At 40.4% G+C, this 17,252-nt stretch overlaps 1 protein-coding gene and 1 long non-coding RNA gene across 5 annotated transcripts in view; one reads left to right on the forward strand and one right to left on the reverse strand.

Annotated features, from left to right (window-relative positions):
- kcnip1a (Kv channel interacting protein 1 a) overlaps positions 1-17,252 on the reverse strand; it is a 49,682-nt gene that overhangs the window by 9,676 nt on the left and 22,754 nt on the right. Inside the window, exon 1 of one of the 4 annotated variants that reach the window (XM_026194579.2) lies at positions 7,281-8,039. The exons of the other annotated variants lie outside the window; for them this stretch is intronic. Coding sequence (XP_026050364.1) covers positions 7,281-7,338 — 58 coding nt within the window. The 5' untranslated portion in view covers positions 7,339-8,039. Of the gene's footprint in view, positions 1-7,280; positions 8,040-17,252 lie in introns of those variants that run through there. 4 annotated transcript variants of the gene reach the window in all.
- LOC113018423 (uncharacterized) lies at positions 9,070-11,192 on the forward strand. The gene is made up of 4 exons (XR_003271791.2): positions 9,070-9,419; positions 10,100-10,245; positions 10,342-10,434; positions 10,574-11,192. It is a non-coding gene; the product is annotated as an uncharacterized LOC113018423 (long non-coding RNA).

The following is a 17,252-nucleotide window of genomic DNA, read 5'->3' on the forward strand; positions in this document are numbered from 1 at the left end:
CTCTCGTGATTATAAACTTTCCATCTATCTTGCTTCCTCCCACAGTGAAATCAGCACTCACCTGCCTCTCTCTGTCTCTGTCTTTTTATCCCCCCTTCTCTCTCCTCCCTGGGGCATCTTCCTCTCTTATCCTGACCTTCGCTCTATCCCACACACCCTCTCTCTCCCCACAGAGCCCCACTCCCCCCTGTATTACAGTCGGTGTCCTTCACTCTTTGGGGCTTTACAGTGAGCACACTGTAACAATGATAAACTCACCTTACACCGTACCGCCATATGTGTTTGCTTTGTGACTGTGTACAAGTTCATGAACAGATCAGGACTTGATTAATGGCTCCCATTAAGACACACAGTCAGCTTCAAACAACAGACGGCCTAATTCACCACAAAGTGACTTTTCTAAACATACCTTTCATATACCGTACTCTATAATATAAACAGCACTTTGTATAAATCAGTACCTATGAATACAGGCACTGAGAGAACATCTATTCTAATTTGCCCTGTGGGCTTTATAAAAATTGCAGCAAGCCTGAATAACAAGAGTATTGGGAACTATAAGAACTGCTATAACCTTTGTGGACCACCAGGGGGTAGCAAAACCTAACACAGAGAACAGTACCATGATTGCTAAAAATGTGATGCACATTTTAATGTTTAGCTTTCTCATAGAATATCAGTGCAGTGACCAATTTGATAAGCTGAACAAAGATTTTTGCTCAAATGCGATTTATTTTAATGCATCCACACAATCAAAATCACAGTGAAAAAAAGACTAAATTGTAAATTCTGTGCTCTTAACAAGATGGCACTCATTTAAAGTCTTTATGTGTATGCAAAGAGAAGCTTCACTAGCCAACTGAGCTGAAGTACAGCCGCTGACTTGCAGACTGCAGGGGGCTCTGCCGTATCAAGAGGTTTCCCACAGAGTTGTCGATTGCAGGTTTGCTTTATTTACTGTTGTGAAATTACAGTAGCAGTGCTAGGGAAAATTTAATTTAGCGGCAAGAGTAGAATTTAATCCAATTTGTCAGACATTTGCTCATTAGTATAAATGATTAAGTGTAGTTTAAGTTGTGTTCATTAGCTGTCTTCACTGGGATTTCTGTTGGGATATTATACACAGGTACAGCGAAACAACAAACACCCTGCAACACATGTTACACACCAGAATAACAAGCTGACACCAGATTATTAGTGGAAAGTTGAGAAGGCGTTTATTTTATAGCAGACAGAATACTAAACAGATTTGAATCTGCTGCAGGTTCTTTCCCCCGCCCTTTAAGCCAAGTTTCAGTGACCAGATTTAGAATATCTCCTCTCTATGGCACTGCGCAGATGCAAGAGCATAGAAGAAAAACCTCAGAACAAAATGGACAAACAGAGCAGTCTATAGCTTGACTCACAGGGACTACTAATACTACACTGACCTCATTATTCTAAATTTTTGCCATGATTATAACAGCATAAATATGACAGAGGATAAAGAAATGCAAAAAGGGTCTACTTTAAAGGTATAGTGTGTAAAATATTACCACTAGATGTCAGTAGATTGTAGCAAACTGAAATCTGCTTTCTCATTTGTAGTGAGTGTAGGCTTTTATTCCGCTGTTTACCTCATCTGTCAATACATCTATTTAATCTGCAGGAGGCTATATAAACTTTGAAAGGGGTCGACGAGTCAGTAAAACTCAGTTCTTCTCAATGACAGCGATGCTGAGGTGAGTTTTTGAGGATATTGTGAAGTTTTCTGTCAGTAAGCACTGTTGCATTTGGTGTTAGCTGCAGTTAGCCTATATTAGCCCCTGTTAGCTGCTGTTTGCTAGCATTAGTGAAACTTTCTTTGAAGTGGCTCTAACAGTGTTGGACTTGGACATTAAGTGAATAAACTCTCATACAATGTGAGGAAGTAATCAAACTGTTTATCAGAAGGAAAGTGTGATTTTTAGGACACTAGAACCCAACATTAGCTGGCATTATTTTAGCTTATAAGGAGCTGTTTTTGATATTTAGCTTGCTTGTTATCAGAGAGGGTGAAATGTCTAATCTGCTGACAATAAATAATTGCATCAATACTGGGAATGAATAAGCATGTTTATGAATGTTTTTGGGTGTTACCGCCTTGAATTCAGTTGAGGAAATGTGGCGTGAGGAGAGGAGGAAGATGATGAAGTGGAAATGAGGGAGGAAACAGAAGTGGAAGAGGAAGAGAATGACATAGTGAGAAAGAGTTGATGAAAATATGCATTTACAAATACTAAATGGCCACAGATAGCTTGAAAGAGCTATTTACGAGTTATTTATGAGCTTTCACAAACTAGTGTCCTCTCCTGCGTATGTTTAATGGCTTAATTCTACATCTAAGTCTATGAAAATATATCAGTTTATTGCTAGATAAGATTGGTAGATACCTTTAACACACTATCGTCTAACACTTCACCGAGTGAAGCTGTCATAGGACAGGTATCAATCCATCACAGGGCTTCATATGATATTCAGTGAAATAATACTTTTGCATGGACAACCTACCATCAATCCTTTGAAGCCTCTAACTTCAACAATAACTGAGTTTACTAACAAACAGCTAACAGTTTCCATTTGGCATATGCTCACCATCTTTGTTTACGCTCACGTGCACACACCCACACACAGTTGGCAAGCTCCGCGCAGGCTGTTAGGAGTTTTTACTGATGCGCGAGAGGATGGAGACAGTGTGGAAAAAACAAAGACAGAGCAGCCTTGTACAAAGGTATTTTCTAATTCTACTAACTACAACTGTTCAATTTGGCACACATTTCTATTTGGGAATACAAAAAAAAATACAGCACTTTAACAATCCTGTCATTTTCATAAAAATCTGCCTAAATCAGTAAATATGATTTTTTATGATTTTTTAATATGATGTTTCTCAGAGAGAAAAACAGTTTAATACATTTAAGGAAGCAGAGGACTAATAGATTTTGAAGCAAAGAGGAACACGCTTCAAAAACAAAGTAACACACACAGACTTGCTAATTTCATACTAATTCTACTCTACTGTAGCTAATCCTCTTCATCCAAGCAGTGATTTATAAGGTACAGAGAAAATGAATGTGCTCAGTGAGAATTTCACAATCGACAACATTTTGGACACATCAATACACAGTCACAACATGTACTGAATTACAAAGCTATTATTGATTAGTTTTGAAGCATTACAAAACAATAAAATAGATAGTGCTACGCTGTGTTGAGCACATTGAATATTTGAAGTAATTGCTACAGTGTTCTTGTTTGGTTCCCGATCAAAGGAAAACACTGAGCTCGAGCATTATGCTGCTCCAGTAAAACAGAAAATGAGTTACTAGAAATAGACTGTGTACACGAGCTTGTGTGATCTTCTTCCTTGGTTAGCAGTTAAGATCCAAAGTTACTTTTAAGTTCATTTCGCAATGTAAATTCATTATAACATGTCTACAGATGTAAACTAACATTGAATTTAGGAGATATCACCCAGTTCTACATATCTAATCCCAACTCATTGTCTTTACTCTACATAGAGTTCAAAACCTCATTATGAGCCTTTGCGGGATTATTATCAAATGTAAAAGGAGTCTTCTGATTCAGGAAACCTCCTTTTAAACACATGAAAGTGCGTAGTGGTGGAATATATCTGGTCATATAACTTCTGTAAAGTTTTCATTGAACAGGTGAGGTCTAGAAACCTACATCATCCGTGTTCCACAACAAAATCTGCAAACTTAGCAGATAAAGAAAGCCTAAATAAACCCAACCTAGAAAGCAACCTCGAGAACTTCACTTCCATCTGCTGCATAACCTATTATAAACCGTGGTGTCTGACAGTGACCAACAGCCTGAGCCCATTTCTTTCAGAGCTTGTTCAGAATGTTAAGCGGTGGCCTGAGCTGCCAGCAAAGAAAGACTACCTGTCACTCTCCCCAACAAGCACTCTAACACAAAAAAAGCCCCTCTTACGTCTGTACACACCCTCTTCCTAAAGCCCATGGAGAGGATTTAATTCCTAACTTTCTCCTGACCACTCCTGCCTCTGGTATTTAATGCTGCGCTAATTTCTTCTGCATCTCTTCCTTTCTTCTGTTTCCCACTGATTCCTTCTTTCTCCTCCATTTCTTATCTCCCCCCCTCTGCCAAACTCTCCTCTCAGTCCGCCACTCTATCTATGCCATGCTCTCTCTTTCTTTCTAGTACCGTGTCCTGTAATCCTTGCCAGAAAGTATCTCATTTGCATAATCTGAATTAGCCTAATCTGTCATCCTGGCCGGCTAAAGAGGAGTTTCTCTTACCGGCCTCTGCATGGTGGAGCGTGCTTTCCAAGAAAGAGGCAATTTAAATAGCTGCAAGCAACAGTATAAACCCCGGAAAAGCTGAATATATAATCATGTTTCATGCAGTGAATTTAAACCCTCATTCTGAAACATATTGTTTTCCATAGTCAATATTCAAGTCATGGGACATAAGGCCAATCCTTTACTGGCTTTTCAGTGCTTCACTGAAGGTCCAGTGACTTGTTATATTTGGGGACACACACATAAACACAGAAAAATAAATGTATCCAGTCACATGGGCTAAAAACAAGGCAGAAATCCAGAGTTATTGACGAACAAAGCATTTAAGCACCCGTGTGTGTAAAACAACAAACACTCACACATATCACTGCTTGGATACTGACCTTCAGCCTGCTGAAGGAGGACTGTTTGGATTGCTAAAGTATGTTCAAACAGACACAGGAAAGTGTGTCACTTTTTTTTTTTGGCTACTGTTGATTATGTTTTCAAAGAGGGAGTTATAAATACGGCTCATTTAGACACACATAGCAGCACGCCAGTATTGATTTTTGAGTAAACATATGTCTAGACTCCGAATCTGCAGAACACACAAACACACACACACACAGGCAGAGACACACTGCTGGATGCCAAGAGGATGAGGATGATGAGATGACTTAATAAGCACTCACACCAGCTAATGGGAGTGTGGGTGATGCAGAGAGGGAGCAAATGAGAGAAAGAACAGCAGCATAAAAGTGAGAGGGGAGGAAAGGAGCGGTATGGAGCAGATTATGATGGTGGTGGCGGCATGCGAGAGTGTGGTGGGGAAAAATTAGAAGAAAGTAAGATGAAGAGGGACAAATGTGGGAGGGAGAAATGGGGGAAACAACTGGGAGTAGAAAAAGCAGTGGGAGGATGTGAAACTGAAAAAAAACATTAAGAGGAAGAGGTTCAGGGGCTGGTAGGGATGAAGCAACTAGCAAAACAAAAGAAAGATAAGAGGGAGAGAGAGATTGACAGAAAATAAAAGGATAGAGGGAGATTGAGACAACATTGCTGCAAGGAGTAAGTAAGGGAGGCAGTGAAAAATGGAAAATTCACCAGGGAGTGGAAAAAAATATGCCAGGTGAAAATTCTTCTGGAGAGATGAGTTGTCAGAGGCCACCACAACAGATGAGGAGGAAAACAGGCGCGAGCCTGCCAGACAAAACCATGCAGACAAGACAGTAGGAGAAAACTCCCACCAGAAAGAGCCTGTCAGAAAAAGGAAGAAAAAACAACTTGGCAGAAAATAAAGGAAGTTGAGAGAACAACACGCAGCCTTGATGAAAACAGACAGTCCAGACAGGCATGTAAATATTCAAGCAGGTGCAGGACACGAACGCGGCGAGGGTATTTTCTGTCATGACACAGGAGTGATGAGCTCATGCCCAGAAGATCAATCATGTAGAAATTTAATCTCACAATATTATAGCCATGCACTGTCCCCCATTTTCAGTGTTGCTGTCAGTGTTGTGAGGATAAGTTATCTGCAACACCAAAGAAAGAAACGGGCGCCTGCATGCATACAAGCCCCGCCGCACTAATCCCGCATAAAGCTAACATGTCAGAGTAGGAGAAAGATGCTGAAGTAACAACAGCTGAATTACACACAATTCTCTCCCCCTCCAACCCCAAATAGCTTCACAGCTCCACATCCCATTCTTTTTTTATCTCTTCGCTGGGTATTTGTGGAGGTAAAAAGACTTGTTTTCATTTGCAGCAAGAGTCAGATTTCATGCGTTTCCACAACTTAAGTGCATCAACAATCAAAATAGCAACAAATTTACGCCTAGCTTTTTTTTGGTTTTGAACACCCTTAGGGAAAAGTGTTTGTCTGAGCTAGTGGTGGAGTGGAAGAGCTTATTCAAAAGATGAAGCCAGCCATATGCACTGATTTGGAAAAGGTCCTGCTTGGACAGAAAACTGATAACAGTCTGCCTTGACAAATAAGTTTAAATGACTATTAATAGGGGGTAGGGTTGGGGATTTTTTTTTTCCGTCTGGCACTGATCTCCTGCTCACTGTGCCCATTCATTGTAGTAGCCACATTAGATTTGTAAGACTTACATAAAAGAGGTTTACAGGATTTCTTTTTTAGAATGAGTAACGAGGGAGTAAAACATTTCTTACAGGCAACAGGTTTTCATACATCCCGCTTCTCGCTTCATCTGCAAATTTGCATCTCTCACTATCTGAGTCTCTTTCACGTGGCCTTGACTTACTTAGGAAAACCCCAATCTCATCAAAAAAAAACCCAAACCCCACCCCACCCACCCCAAACCCCACATCTTTTGTTGCCATGGTTACGGTGCTTCCAAGGTAACAGCAAGACAGAAAAGCAGTGTGTGAGCAGAGTGACAAATACCTTCGACATGTGTGTGTTTACCAGTGTCGAGGCTCGCGTCTGAGCATGCAGCCAGACAGACAGACAGAGCAGCACGCGTGCGCACGCACAGACCAAAAAAAAGAGAAAGAAAAAAAAAAGAGCCAGCTCTTAGATTCCTCCCTCGGTTTGCTGTGTCAAAAAAAGATAAGCTCAACAACAATCACCTGGGTGCACAGACACTGCCTGGCTGAAAGTTTGTTGTAGAATAAACAGATTCACTTTTTTGTTTCCACTGGGAACACCTGTTGGTCTCTACATTTCTTCCTTTCTCTCTCTCGACAAACCATCTGCTCCCCTTCTTTCACTGCATCTCAACTGAAATACCGGCAGTTATTAATCTTCGCTCTGCAGCTTTTCGTACCTGCGCTGTATACATTGTGCCGGAGTGAGCGTGTGTGTGAAAGCCACAACGACAACACACTGTCAAAAGTTTCACCGCCCGTATGCGTGCATCCATGTGCCGATTAGAAAAAGAGAGAAAAAACCCCCACATTATGTTTGTGTGTTTTGTGTGTGTGAGTATGTCTATGCGTGCGTTCATGTTTGTGTGTGTATTCCCTCACCCCTGGATGGCCTCCTCTGCTTGGTCTGCATGGTCAACGTGCCCACCACAGCCCCCATGTTTGCCGCCGTCGTTGTGGAAACAAGTGCGTCTGTGTGTTGAAGTCTGTGTCTCTTCGTCACGTGTTTCAGCAGCTAGAACGCACACGCACGCACTCCCTCGCCCTCTTTCCTCCTCTCATCCTCTCCTCCTCTCTCTCCACCTCCTCTCTCAATGGCTGCTCTAGGCAGAAACCCTCCTTCCATCATCCCCTCTTTCATCCTTTCACACTTCATCTTGTGGCGCTCCTCCTCTCTTTCTCTCTCTCACTCTCGCCCCCTTTCTCCCCAAACTCCTTCACTCCCTCCCTCCCCTCCCTCCCTGCTCCTTGTTTTTCATTAGGGGCTGTAGTTGCCCTCCCTCTTTCCATTTCTCTCCCTCCCTCTCTCTCCATCTATCACCCTCCCACCCTCACAGCGAGGCAAGAGCCCGAGAGGAGCATCAGTGATTCAGTATGAAATCGCCAGGATGTTGATTCACAAAATTATAAATTAATATTAGTATACCCATTGACTTGTCGATGATAACGCCGCATGAATCGCTCTGAACAAAACAACAAACATGCCCTGTTACATCCGCACACGTAAACGCATCTGTTTCCTTCTAAAGGAGAACAAATATGCAAATAGATACTTGCTCAAACACTGACTGGAGAGGTAAATATGAATCATGGAGCGAAGGGGAAACACGTGAATGTGACGGGAATTACGAAGAGCCCTGAGCTTTGCTTCCTCAGCATTGCGATTTGTTCACGAAAAGGCCCCTTTAGTCCATCAGCACCTCCGCTGACTTCATCCATCGCTCTTGTTAATCCATCCTTACCCACGAGCAGGATGGATAAAGGAATGGAAAGTGAGTGAATGAGTGAGGGAGCGTGTGTGTGGTGGCAGATTGGCTTCACGGGTCAGGAGAAACAGCTGAAAGTCATGGATGTGAGAAAAGAGAGGGATTAAAGTGAGAGGAGGCAAAGGATGAGAAGAGTGAGATATTTAATATGGCTCTAATAGAGGGATCAAGACGAGTGTCAGATAATATTGCAGGAGTGTGTGCTATTCCCTTTAAGAGCTGCACACACAAAGATGAAATCACATTTTAATTACAGACTAATCGATACAAACAAAGTAGACCACTCTAAGTGAGGGAAGTGTGAGAAGAACAGGAAGACAGTCACAGATGACAAACCAAATGTGCTGCACATGAAAGACTGAAGACTGTAAGCAGAAACGCCACTTTATGAAAATACTCAGTTAAAAGTAAAATTCCAAAGAGTAAATATAATTATGTACAGTTTTAAAGTGAAATCTTATTTACACTTTTTTATGGTCCTCGGTCTGTGACCCAGCATTTTAAGTTTAGAAGTTTCACTTTAGTTCTTTGATGTTTGACTCTTAGTTTGTGGTATCTTGGCGTTTCGTGGTATAGTTTGTTGGTGTTTCTTTTTTTACTTTCTCAGGCGAGTGGTTAGAGTTTTTTTGGATTCTATTCTTGTTTTAGTTTATTTTACATTCCCTGTGTTTTCTGTGTCTCGTGTTAAGTTTTACCTCCCAGTGTCTCCTCATCAGATTTAGTTCAGCTGTATGTTTCTCCTCAGGTGTCTCCACTCTAACCTCATCTCCTCTTGCGTATTTGAACCCTCAGTTTGTTTGTGTTCTTTGTTGTATCCTCCATCATGCTGTGTGCTCCCTTGGTCTGTGCTTCCCTGTGACTCAGAGGATTTGCTTTCCTGGCGCGAGCCCTGCACTCTAAAAAGTAATTCATCAGGCCTTTTACCACCACTTGATTAAATCCATAGCTGCAACATAAAAATTCTAATTTATTGATTAAGATAGACCTTCTAAGTTGCAAACTTTATTTTTTGGGTTGTGTTGAATTAATAATGTTGGTAATTACATTAAATTAATTTTATATGTAATTTGAAATTAAATCCCAATGTTAGTGGGTTCAAAATAAAATTCAAGTTGTAATTACTTAAAGAAATTGAATAGATAACTTATTTTTTTTCTTCTGATTTCAAATTCCCTCCCCTACCGACTTAACTAGCCCGGGCAAATTCACACATGTTGGGTTGCATGGTGCAAGCTTTTGTAAAAGACATTTCAAGGTAAGTAACATTTGATTTACAAATAACAGTTCTACCAAAGCAAAGCATTTGTGCTAGTCACCTGTAGTGGATTTGTGTATGATGTGATGCTCATACAGATAAGGAAATACTTTGCACTACCACATGTAGCTAATGCTAGCCATTCTAAACTTTAGCACAGCAGAGGATAAGACTTATAAAGTTTCATTTGAGTCTTCAGCTTCAGCTAGAGAGTGCAACTGTGGCTAGGAAAAGCGTGGTTAAAGTTTTGCTACACAGTGCAATCTAATTTCGATCTTAGGCTAATTTTGTTTTTCTTTTTACCAAAATTAGAAACCTTTAAACTGTGAATAGTTTTGTCAGAGGGATAACCTAGAGGCTTCTTTTTTCCATCTGGCTCACCTATTTTATGTCTTTATAAAACTTGCATGACCTATACATTTTTTACAAAATGGGCTGGGAGTGAACAATGTGTAAATTCGAAACCTCTGCAAAAACAGGGTTGCTAAAACATTAGAGATTACACCACGGTTATGGTGGGGAAGTCTCCCTCGTCTTCACCAAGATTGTTTTTCTTCCCTCAAAACTTGGGGTAGCCTTAGATCACTTCTATCCTCTTTAAATAATGTATTAGAGCATTCATTAATGCAGTGTAGCTAATAGTCTGCAAGGTTTAATTCTTCTATTTGTGTGTTCTACAGATAAAGGAGGAGTTCAAGAGAATAACCACTGTAAGCCTTGAATGGCTACACTTGACAATTGCACCCCAAAACTGATGGATGTCATTTTATCAAGGGGAGGAGCTAAGGGAGTGAGAATCAGGCAGATCAAGGACATGCTTCTTGAGGTAGGACAACTATTTAGACTTTGGGTAGCTTTGAAATGCACTTTGTTGTCAGTCACCCATGTATTTTATACTCATATTTTATTTTTTCTTAAATAGCACAAGACAATTGAAACAAGCAGAGAAGTAGCCATCTGCTGCCTTATCACTTTCCTTGGAGAGAAGGACGAGGACCTTTTCATGAAGTTTGGTGTAAGTAATTCAGCATTGTGTGTGTGTGTGTGTGTGTGTGTGTGTGTGTGTGTGTGTGTGTGTGTTCGTTCCATTGATCATCTGAATTCATTAAGATTCTATAATTCACTAACCTATTTTTTAAAATTTGCTTTACAAGGACACCGAAGAACTTAAGGCAGGTGATGAAAACTGCCATCATCAGTGACCGGTACACCCCTGGATCTAACCATAAGACTGCAACCATTGTGGTGGAGGAAACAAAAATCATGGAGGGCCAGAATTTCCCAAGGTGCTGTGTTTTGCTCATGGGCATAATATATGCTCTCAATCTGAGCTAATGCAAGGATCTGAAATATACTTTTGAAGTTGTTCAGAAGCTGTTCCTTGACCTTGATGGAACCATCATTATGTTAAAGATGTTGACTCTGTTTCAAATTGTTAGCTGTTTTGAATCCTGTATGTGTAAAATTGATCTTAAAGGTGTTTGCTGCATTGTGTAATAGAAAGATGCAAGATCTTGTAAAGTTTGGTAGGCATTGAAAGTTAACATTTACTGAACACTTGCATGGAAGTATTACTGCAACAAAATGTTTTCTAAGTAGATTTTTTTTACCAATTGAACACATTTGTTTCTGTGGTGTTAAATACATAAAGGCATATTCTATAACTTGGCTGTGATGGTATAAATCTAAATTTCTGTTTTATTTTCACTTTTTAAATACAAAGTGTTGAAATGCCTACTGTTAAAAAATAAAAAAGTTATTTGATTAAAAAAATGTTGAATGAATTCCTTTCTTAAAAGCTATTACAATAAAAAAAGAGAAAGCTAAAATGATGATAATAATGATGAAAATCAGCAACTTAATATTTTAAGTAATGAACTTTAAAAAATTGTTTTTGTAATTGCTGTAATTGATTACATAACACTTAAAAATCATTTCAAATAATGTGGAAAAAGTAATTGGAGGAACATAATTTTTATGAGTAAACAACTTAAAAATATGTTTTTAAGCTACCAAATATTACGTAAATGGTAATTAAAATCACCTTTGATTATGGAGGATAATTTAATTCCCGTAACTCAATATAGTTTGTTGGTTCAATCTAATTTCAACATAAGTTATCATAACTCAAAAAGAGTAATGGAAACTGTTGCGTTAATTTTTTTTGTTGAGCTTAAACAATAGTTTTTAGAGTGTGCCTCGTTTTTGTAATTTGTTTGAAAGGCTTCAGAATTAAAGCTGTTTTTTTTAGTTTCTTGTCTTGCGAGTCCTGCATTTGGATCTACCGACAAAGTCCCATCCAAAATGCCACAGTCACTCCATGGCTACTTTAAACCTGAAGTCTACAACTTTCTGCCAGGTGGTGCTATGCTGGACTGCACTGCATTCATTAATGTGAAAATATTTTTTTTTTCTCTTAAAAGTGTGTCCTTAATGTGCATACAGTGGGGCAAAAAAGTATTTAGTCAGCCACCGATTGTGCAAGTTCCCCCACCTAAAATGATGACAGAGGTCAGTAATTTGCACCAGAGGTACACTTCAACTGTGAGAGACAGAATGTGAAAAAAAAAAAATCCATGAATTCACATGGTAGGATTTGTAAAGAATTCATTCGTAAATCAGGGTGGAAAATAAGTATTTGGTCAATAACAAAAATACAACTCAATACTTTGTAACATAACCTTTGTTGGCAATAACAGAGGTCAAACGTTTACTATAGGTCTTTACCAGGTTTGCACACACAGTAGCTGGTATTTTGGCCCATTCCTCCATGCAGATCTTCTCGAGAGCAGTGATGTTTTGGGGCTGTCGCCGAGCAACACGGACTTTCAACTCCCGTCACAGATTTTCTATGGGGTTGAGGTCTGGAGACTGGCTAGGCCACTCCAGGACTTTCAAATGCTTCTTACGGAGCCACTCCTTTGTTGCCCGGGCGGTGTGTTTTGGATCATTGTCATGTTGGAAGACCCAGCCTCGTTTCATCTTCAAAGTTCTCACTGATGGAAGGAGGTTCTGGCTCAAAATCTCACGATACATGGCCCCATTCATTCTGTCCTTAACACGGATCAGTCGTCCTGTCCCCTTGGCAGAAAAACAGCCCCATAGCATGATGTTTCCACCCCCATGCTTCACAGTAGGTATGGTGTTCTTGGGATGCAACTCAGTATTCTTCTTCCTCCAAACACGACGAGTTGAGTTTATACCAAAAAGTTCTACTTTGGTTTCATCTGACCACATGACATTCTCCCAATCCTCTGCTGTATCATCCATGTGCTCTCTGGCAAACTTCAGACGGGCCTGGACATGCACTGGCTTCAGCAGCGGGACACGTCTGGCACTGCGGGATTTGATTCCCTGCCGTTGTAGTGTGTTACTGATGGTGACCTTTGTTACTTTGGTCCCAGCTCTCTGCAGGTCATTCACCAGGTCCCCCCGTGTGGTTCTGGGATCTTTGCTCACCGTTCTCATGATCATTTTGACCCCACGGGATGAGATCTTGCGTGGAGCCCCAGATCGTGGGAGATTATCAGTGGTCTTGTATGTCTTCCATTTTCTGATGATTGCTCCCACAGTTGATTTTTTCACACCAAGCTGCTTGCCTATTGTAGATTCACTCTTCCCAGTCTGGTGCAGGTCTACAATACTTTTCCTGGTGTCCTTCGAAAGCTCTTTGGTCTTGGCCATGGCGGAGTTTGGAGTCTGACTGTTTGAGGCTGTGGACAGGTGTCTTTTATACAGATGATGAGTTCAAACAGGTGCCATTCATACAGGTAACGAGTGGGGGACAGAAAAGCTTCTTACAAAAGACGTTACAGGTCTGTGAGAGCCAGAGATTTTCCTTGTTTGAGGTGACCAAATACTTATTTTCCACCCTAATTTACGAATAAATTCTTTACAAATCCTACCATGTGGATTCATGGATTTTTTTTCCACATTCTGTCTCTCACAGTTGAAGTGTACCTCTGGTGCAAATTACTGACCTCTGTCATCATTTTAAGTGGGGGAACTTGCACAATCGGTGGCTGACTAAATACTTTTTTGCCCCACTGTATCTTTTGTTTCAGCCTACACAATTTACCATACATAAGGGATCTTTACACAATATCAGTTGATAGACTGGTCAAAGTGTAATCCACCTCGCGCCCAGTGTAAGGTTGGATAGCGTCTAACTCCACTGTGTAATCAGATTGAATCAAATTAGACAAACAGTTCAGAAAATACTTGAATGGATGGTTATTAAGCATCATGAGAAAGAGTAACTGTAAATTTTTGTCCCAGCTCAATCAGCAGCTCATGTGGAACTGCAGAGGAGGAGGTGAACAGTTTTATGTCCCAAGGAATCAATAATCTGTCACTGTTATCACCCATCTTTGCTGTGATAAAGATCCCTCACAAACAGATGTGCTTCTTAAGGAAACTTCGGAAGTCTTTTGCAGAACTTTTTTGTAGAACAGCTATAGAAAGCATCCTCACTAGCAACATCACACCCACCCCATCCCAGCCTGTTCACCCTACAGGCCATCTGGCAAGTGAGACAGAAGTTTTGTTATGCAACCGCGTTATATAATGATAATTAAAATGGATATTAAACTGGTGACATCAATCAATAAAATATCCAGTTATCATACCTGTCAAATGACTGTAGAGAGCAGAGGCTGCGAATCCTACATACAGCTCATACAGCTCTCGCGTAATCGTCCCTGTGCTTGTTGATGGCAAGAAATACAGGAATGAAGCTTCCACTAGGGCACGACATGTAAAAATTGCACTATTAGCTGGTTATGGTTTTCTTCTTCGTCTTCTTTGTCGATAAAATCTTTTTTTCCTTTCTCACTACATGGGGGGGAAAAAATATTGTTTAGTAGAGATGCAGTTGTTTCCACAAATGTTTTTTTAGTAAACGATTTGGAAAATAGTCACAGTGTCCTTTTATATCAAGCCAGCAGTCCGTAGTAGTAATGCCTCCGCAAATGTGGCAGCAGCTTCAAAAACGGGGCACTTTTTTGCCTGCCGATGGTGAATAATGAACAAAGCGAGACTGTTAGGAAGCCATATGGGCAGATTTAGCAGAAAAGATTTAGTTTGGTGAGCAAAGGAAACTGCAATCTGCTTTTGTAAAAATGTGCTCATGAATGCGCTGATGCATTTTTTTTTCTTCACAACAGCTAGAAAGACAGAATGGACAGCAGTGGGGTGTAATGCTTTCACCCTGCCTACACACACATGGAAACACACATATGGTTACTCACACAAAGAGGCACACATATACACACACATACATTTTGCACATGCATCAAGCATGGGCAGAAAGACTGTCTGATCATAGGATGAGGTCTCTGTGGATGCTAGTGGCATCCAAATGACATGCAGTCAGCACAGTAGAGCATAATCATTTCCTGCCACACACACAAACTGCTCTTCCGCTTTGCTTGCCCTGCTATATAACTGACTGCCTGAATTGTGCCTATAGGATTTTACAGGCTATCAGAGTTATTCCCTTCTATCTTCACTGCAGCCTACTTCTTCTTTAGCCTTAAACTATGTCTATCCATCTCTCGACACCTCCTTTTCTATGAATTTGTCTTCCGGCGCACAGCCCTCGCCAGTACACCTATATCTTGCCATCTCTCCCCATAAATCTCTGCGCTTGTATCAGCCTAGTGTTTCTGTCGTTTCAAACAGTGTTCCCAGCTTGTTCCAATCTCAAATCTCCGTCCCTCCCTATCTCCCCGCGGTCTCTGACAGGCCTGTTTCCACACGTTGACAGAAACGTTTCTCCATCTAGTAGTCATTTCAAAGTCTGTCTGTAGAGCAGAGAGAAAGGAGTGAAAGGTTGGAGTGTGTGTGATTGTTTTTATGCTTGTGTGTATAATATTGGTACAGAACTGCCTGGTGTTTCCCTGCAGGCATGTGAGTGAATGGCTGCAGACTGTTTTACAAGACCCCTGTCAGACTTTAAAGGAAAGATGATATGAGACAGAAGCGAGGAGAGAACAGCAAGAGCAGGAAGAGGTGTGTATATATATATATATATATATATATATATATATATATATATATATATATATATATATATATATATATATATATATATATATATCTATATATGTGTGTGTGTGTGTGTGTGTGTGTGTGTGTGTGTGTGTGTGTGTGACTCTTTCAAAAATGCATGTAAGGAGGAAGGAAAAAGCAGCAGAATTACAGATGGAAGCATATTTGGCAATAAAGGATGAAGAAGGAAAAAAAATCAGGAGGAAGAAGCATACCAGAAGAGCTTCCAGCGGGAGATTAGAGTGCGATGCAGAGAGAGAATGAAAGAGTAAGAAGTGGGTAACAAGAGCCAGGAGAGTGGGCGAGTGGTATTGCAAGAAAGAAAAGGCAGAGGAGAGCAAGTGGGACATGCAAACATCACATTTCCAGAGATGAGGACGGTGGAACAAAAGAAATTAGGGAAAAAACCAGGGGAGGGAAAATAAAACTCTGAAGATTTTGATTAAGATTCAAATGCTTTTGGAAGCTTTAGAAAATCAAGCGAATAAAGTCAAATCTGCACATTCAGACCCACCTCAGTGCTAACTTGCAGTGGGAAAAACCCCCCATAAAAACACCTGCTTCTCCACATGAAGGATTCATCCCAAGAGTTATAGATTATGAATCAATCATGGCAAACAAAGCTTTGGCAATTACTCATCAGGGGCATCGCGGCTTTGAACAGGGGACATGTCTATTGAGAAAAATCAATACTAATATCTATCGCTGTTGAAATGACTTCTCACACAGACGCTTCCCTGTATCTTTATTAGCAAATGCATCCTGAGTCTCTTACAGGCGCCCATCAAAGAATGGAAAAAAAGGGGATAATTAAAGGAGGCTCTGCAATTGATCTGTTTTTATCAAGGGAGAGGGGTAAAAGCAAGAAAAACAAGAGGGATGGAGGATGGTATGCAAACAAATGGAAAGCAAGGAGGAAGGATAGACATTAAAGAGAAGTAAAGCACAAAAGAGTGAGACAAAGCAGAAGATAAAATGTGAATGTGGCAGATGTTTAAAGAAGATTCAATGAAGAGAGAGAGAGAAAAGTGAGCAGAGGAAGTAGCTTAGTTGAGCTAAGTTGTTAGTCTTACAGCTAACTGGACTGACCTGGGATGTGAGGTCTTTGTAAACATGGCAAAGGAAGCAGGAATAGGAAGATATTCGTATTTGACATTGAGATGTTAGAGGAGATTTTTTAACCATCAGTGGGGAAAAAAAACAAGATTTGAGGTCAGTCTGGATGTGCAGCTAAAGCTGACAGCATTTCATTGATTAAAATAGATGACGGTCCATTAAGTGATTGATAGTTAATAGGGAAAGTACTCAATTTTAAACATGGTAGCTCGTGTTTATTTCTTGCCATCCTGAGTATATGAAGAATATGTATCAAATGCATGACAGCTGTGACTCACTAACCCGATTAGTATAAGGTCACTCTGAGGTACTTGCAGTTAGGGCATCCTGTCAGAAAGGATTTCATTTTACTTTACTTGCAGTTTGGTTATGTTCAGGCAAAAACAGGAGCAGCGTGACAGAAACGGTAGATACAGGCACGGATAAGAATGTCAGTGATTGTAACGATGTCCACCATATATTCTTTTCCTTGCAGAGTTTATTTCATCTAATAGGTAATTGATTCTTTTCATCTTATCTTAGTCTTGGCTTCTCACTGCAGTGCAGCTCTTTATTTCTCAGGGGTCGCAAAACAAACTCTGAGACATGGGTTCACTTGGTGACAGGCGGTCTGTTTGTAGTCTGTTTTTTCTCAATTCTCTGCTGTTCCACTTAAAATGTACAAGA

The sequence above is a fragment of the Astatotilapia calliptera genome, chromosome 2 (assembly GCF_964374335.1).
Source record: "Astatotilapia calliptera chromosome 2, fAstCal68.1, whole genome shotgun sequence".
Taxonomy (NCBI): Eukaryota; Metazoa; Chordata; class Actinopteri; order Cichliformes; family Cichlidae; genus Astatotilapia; species Astatotilapia calliptera.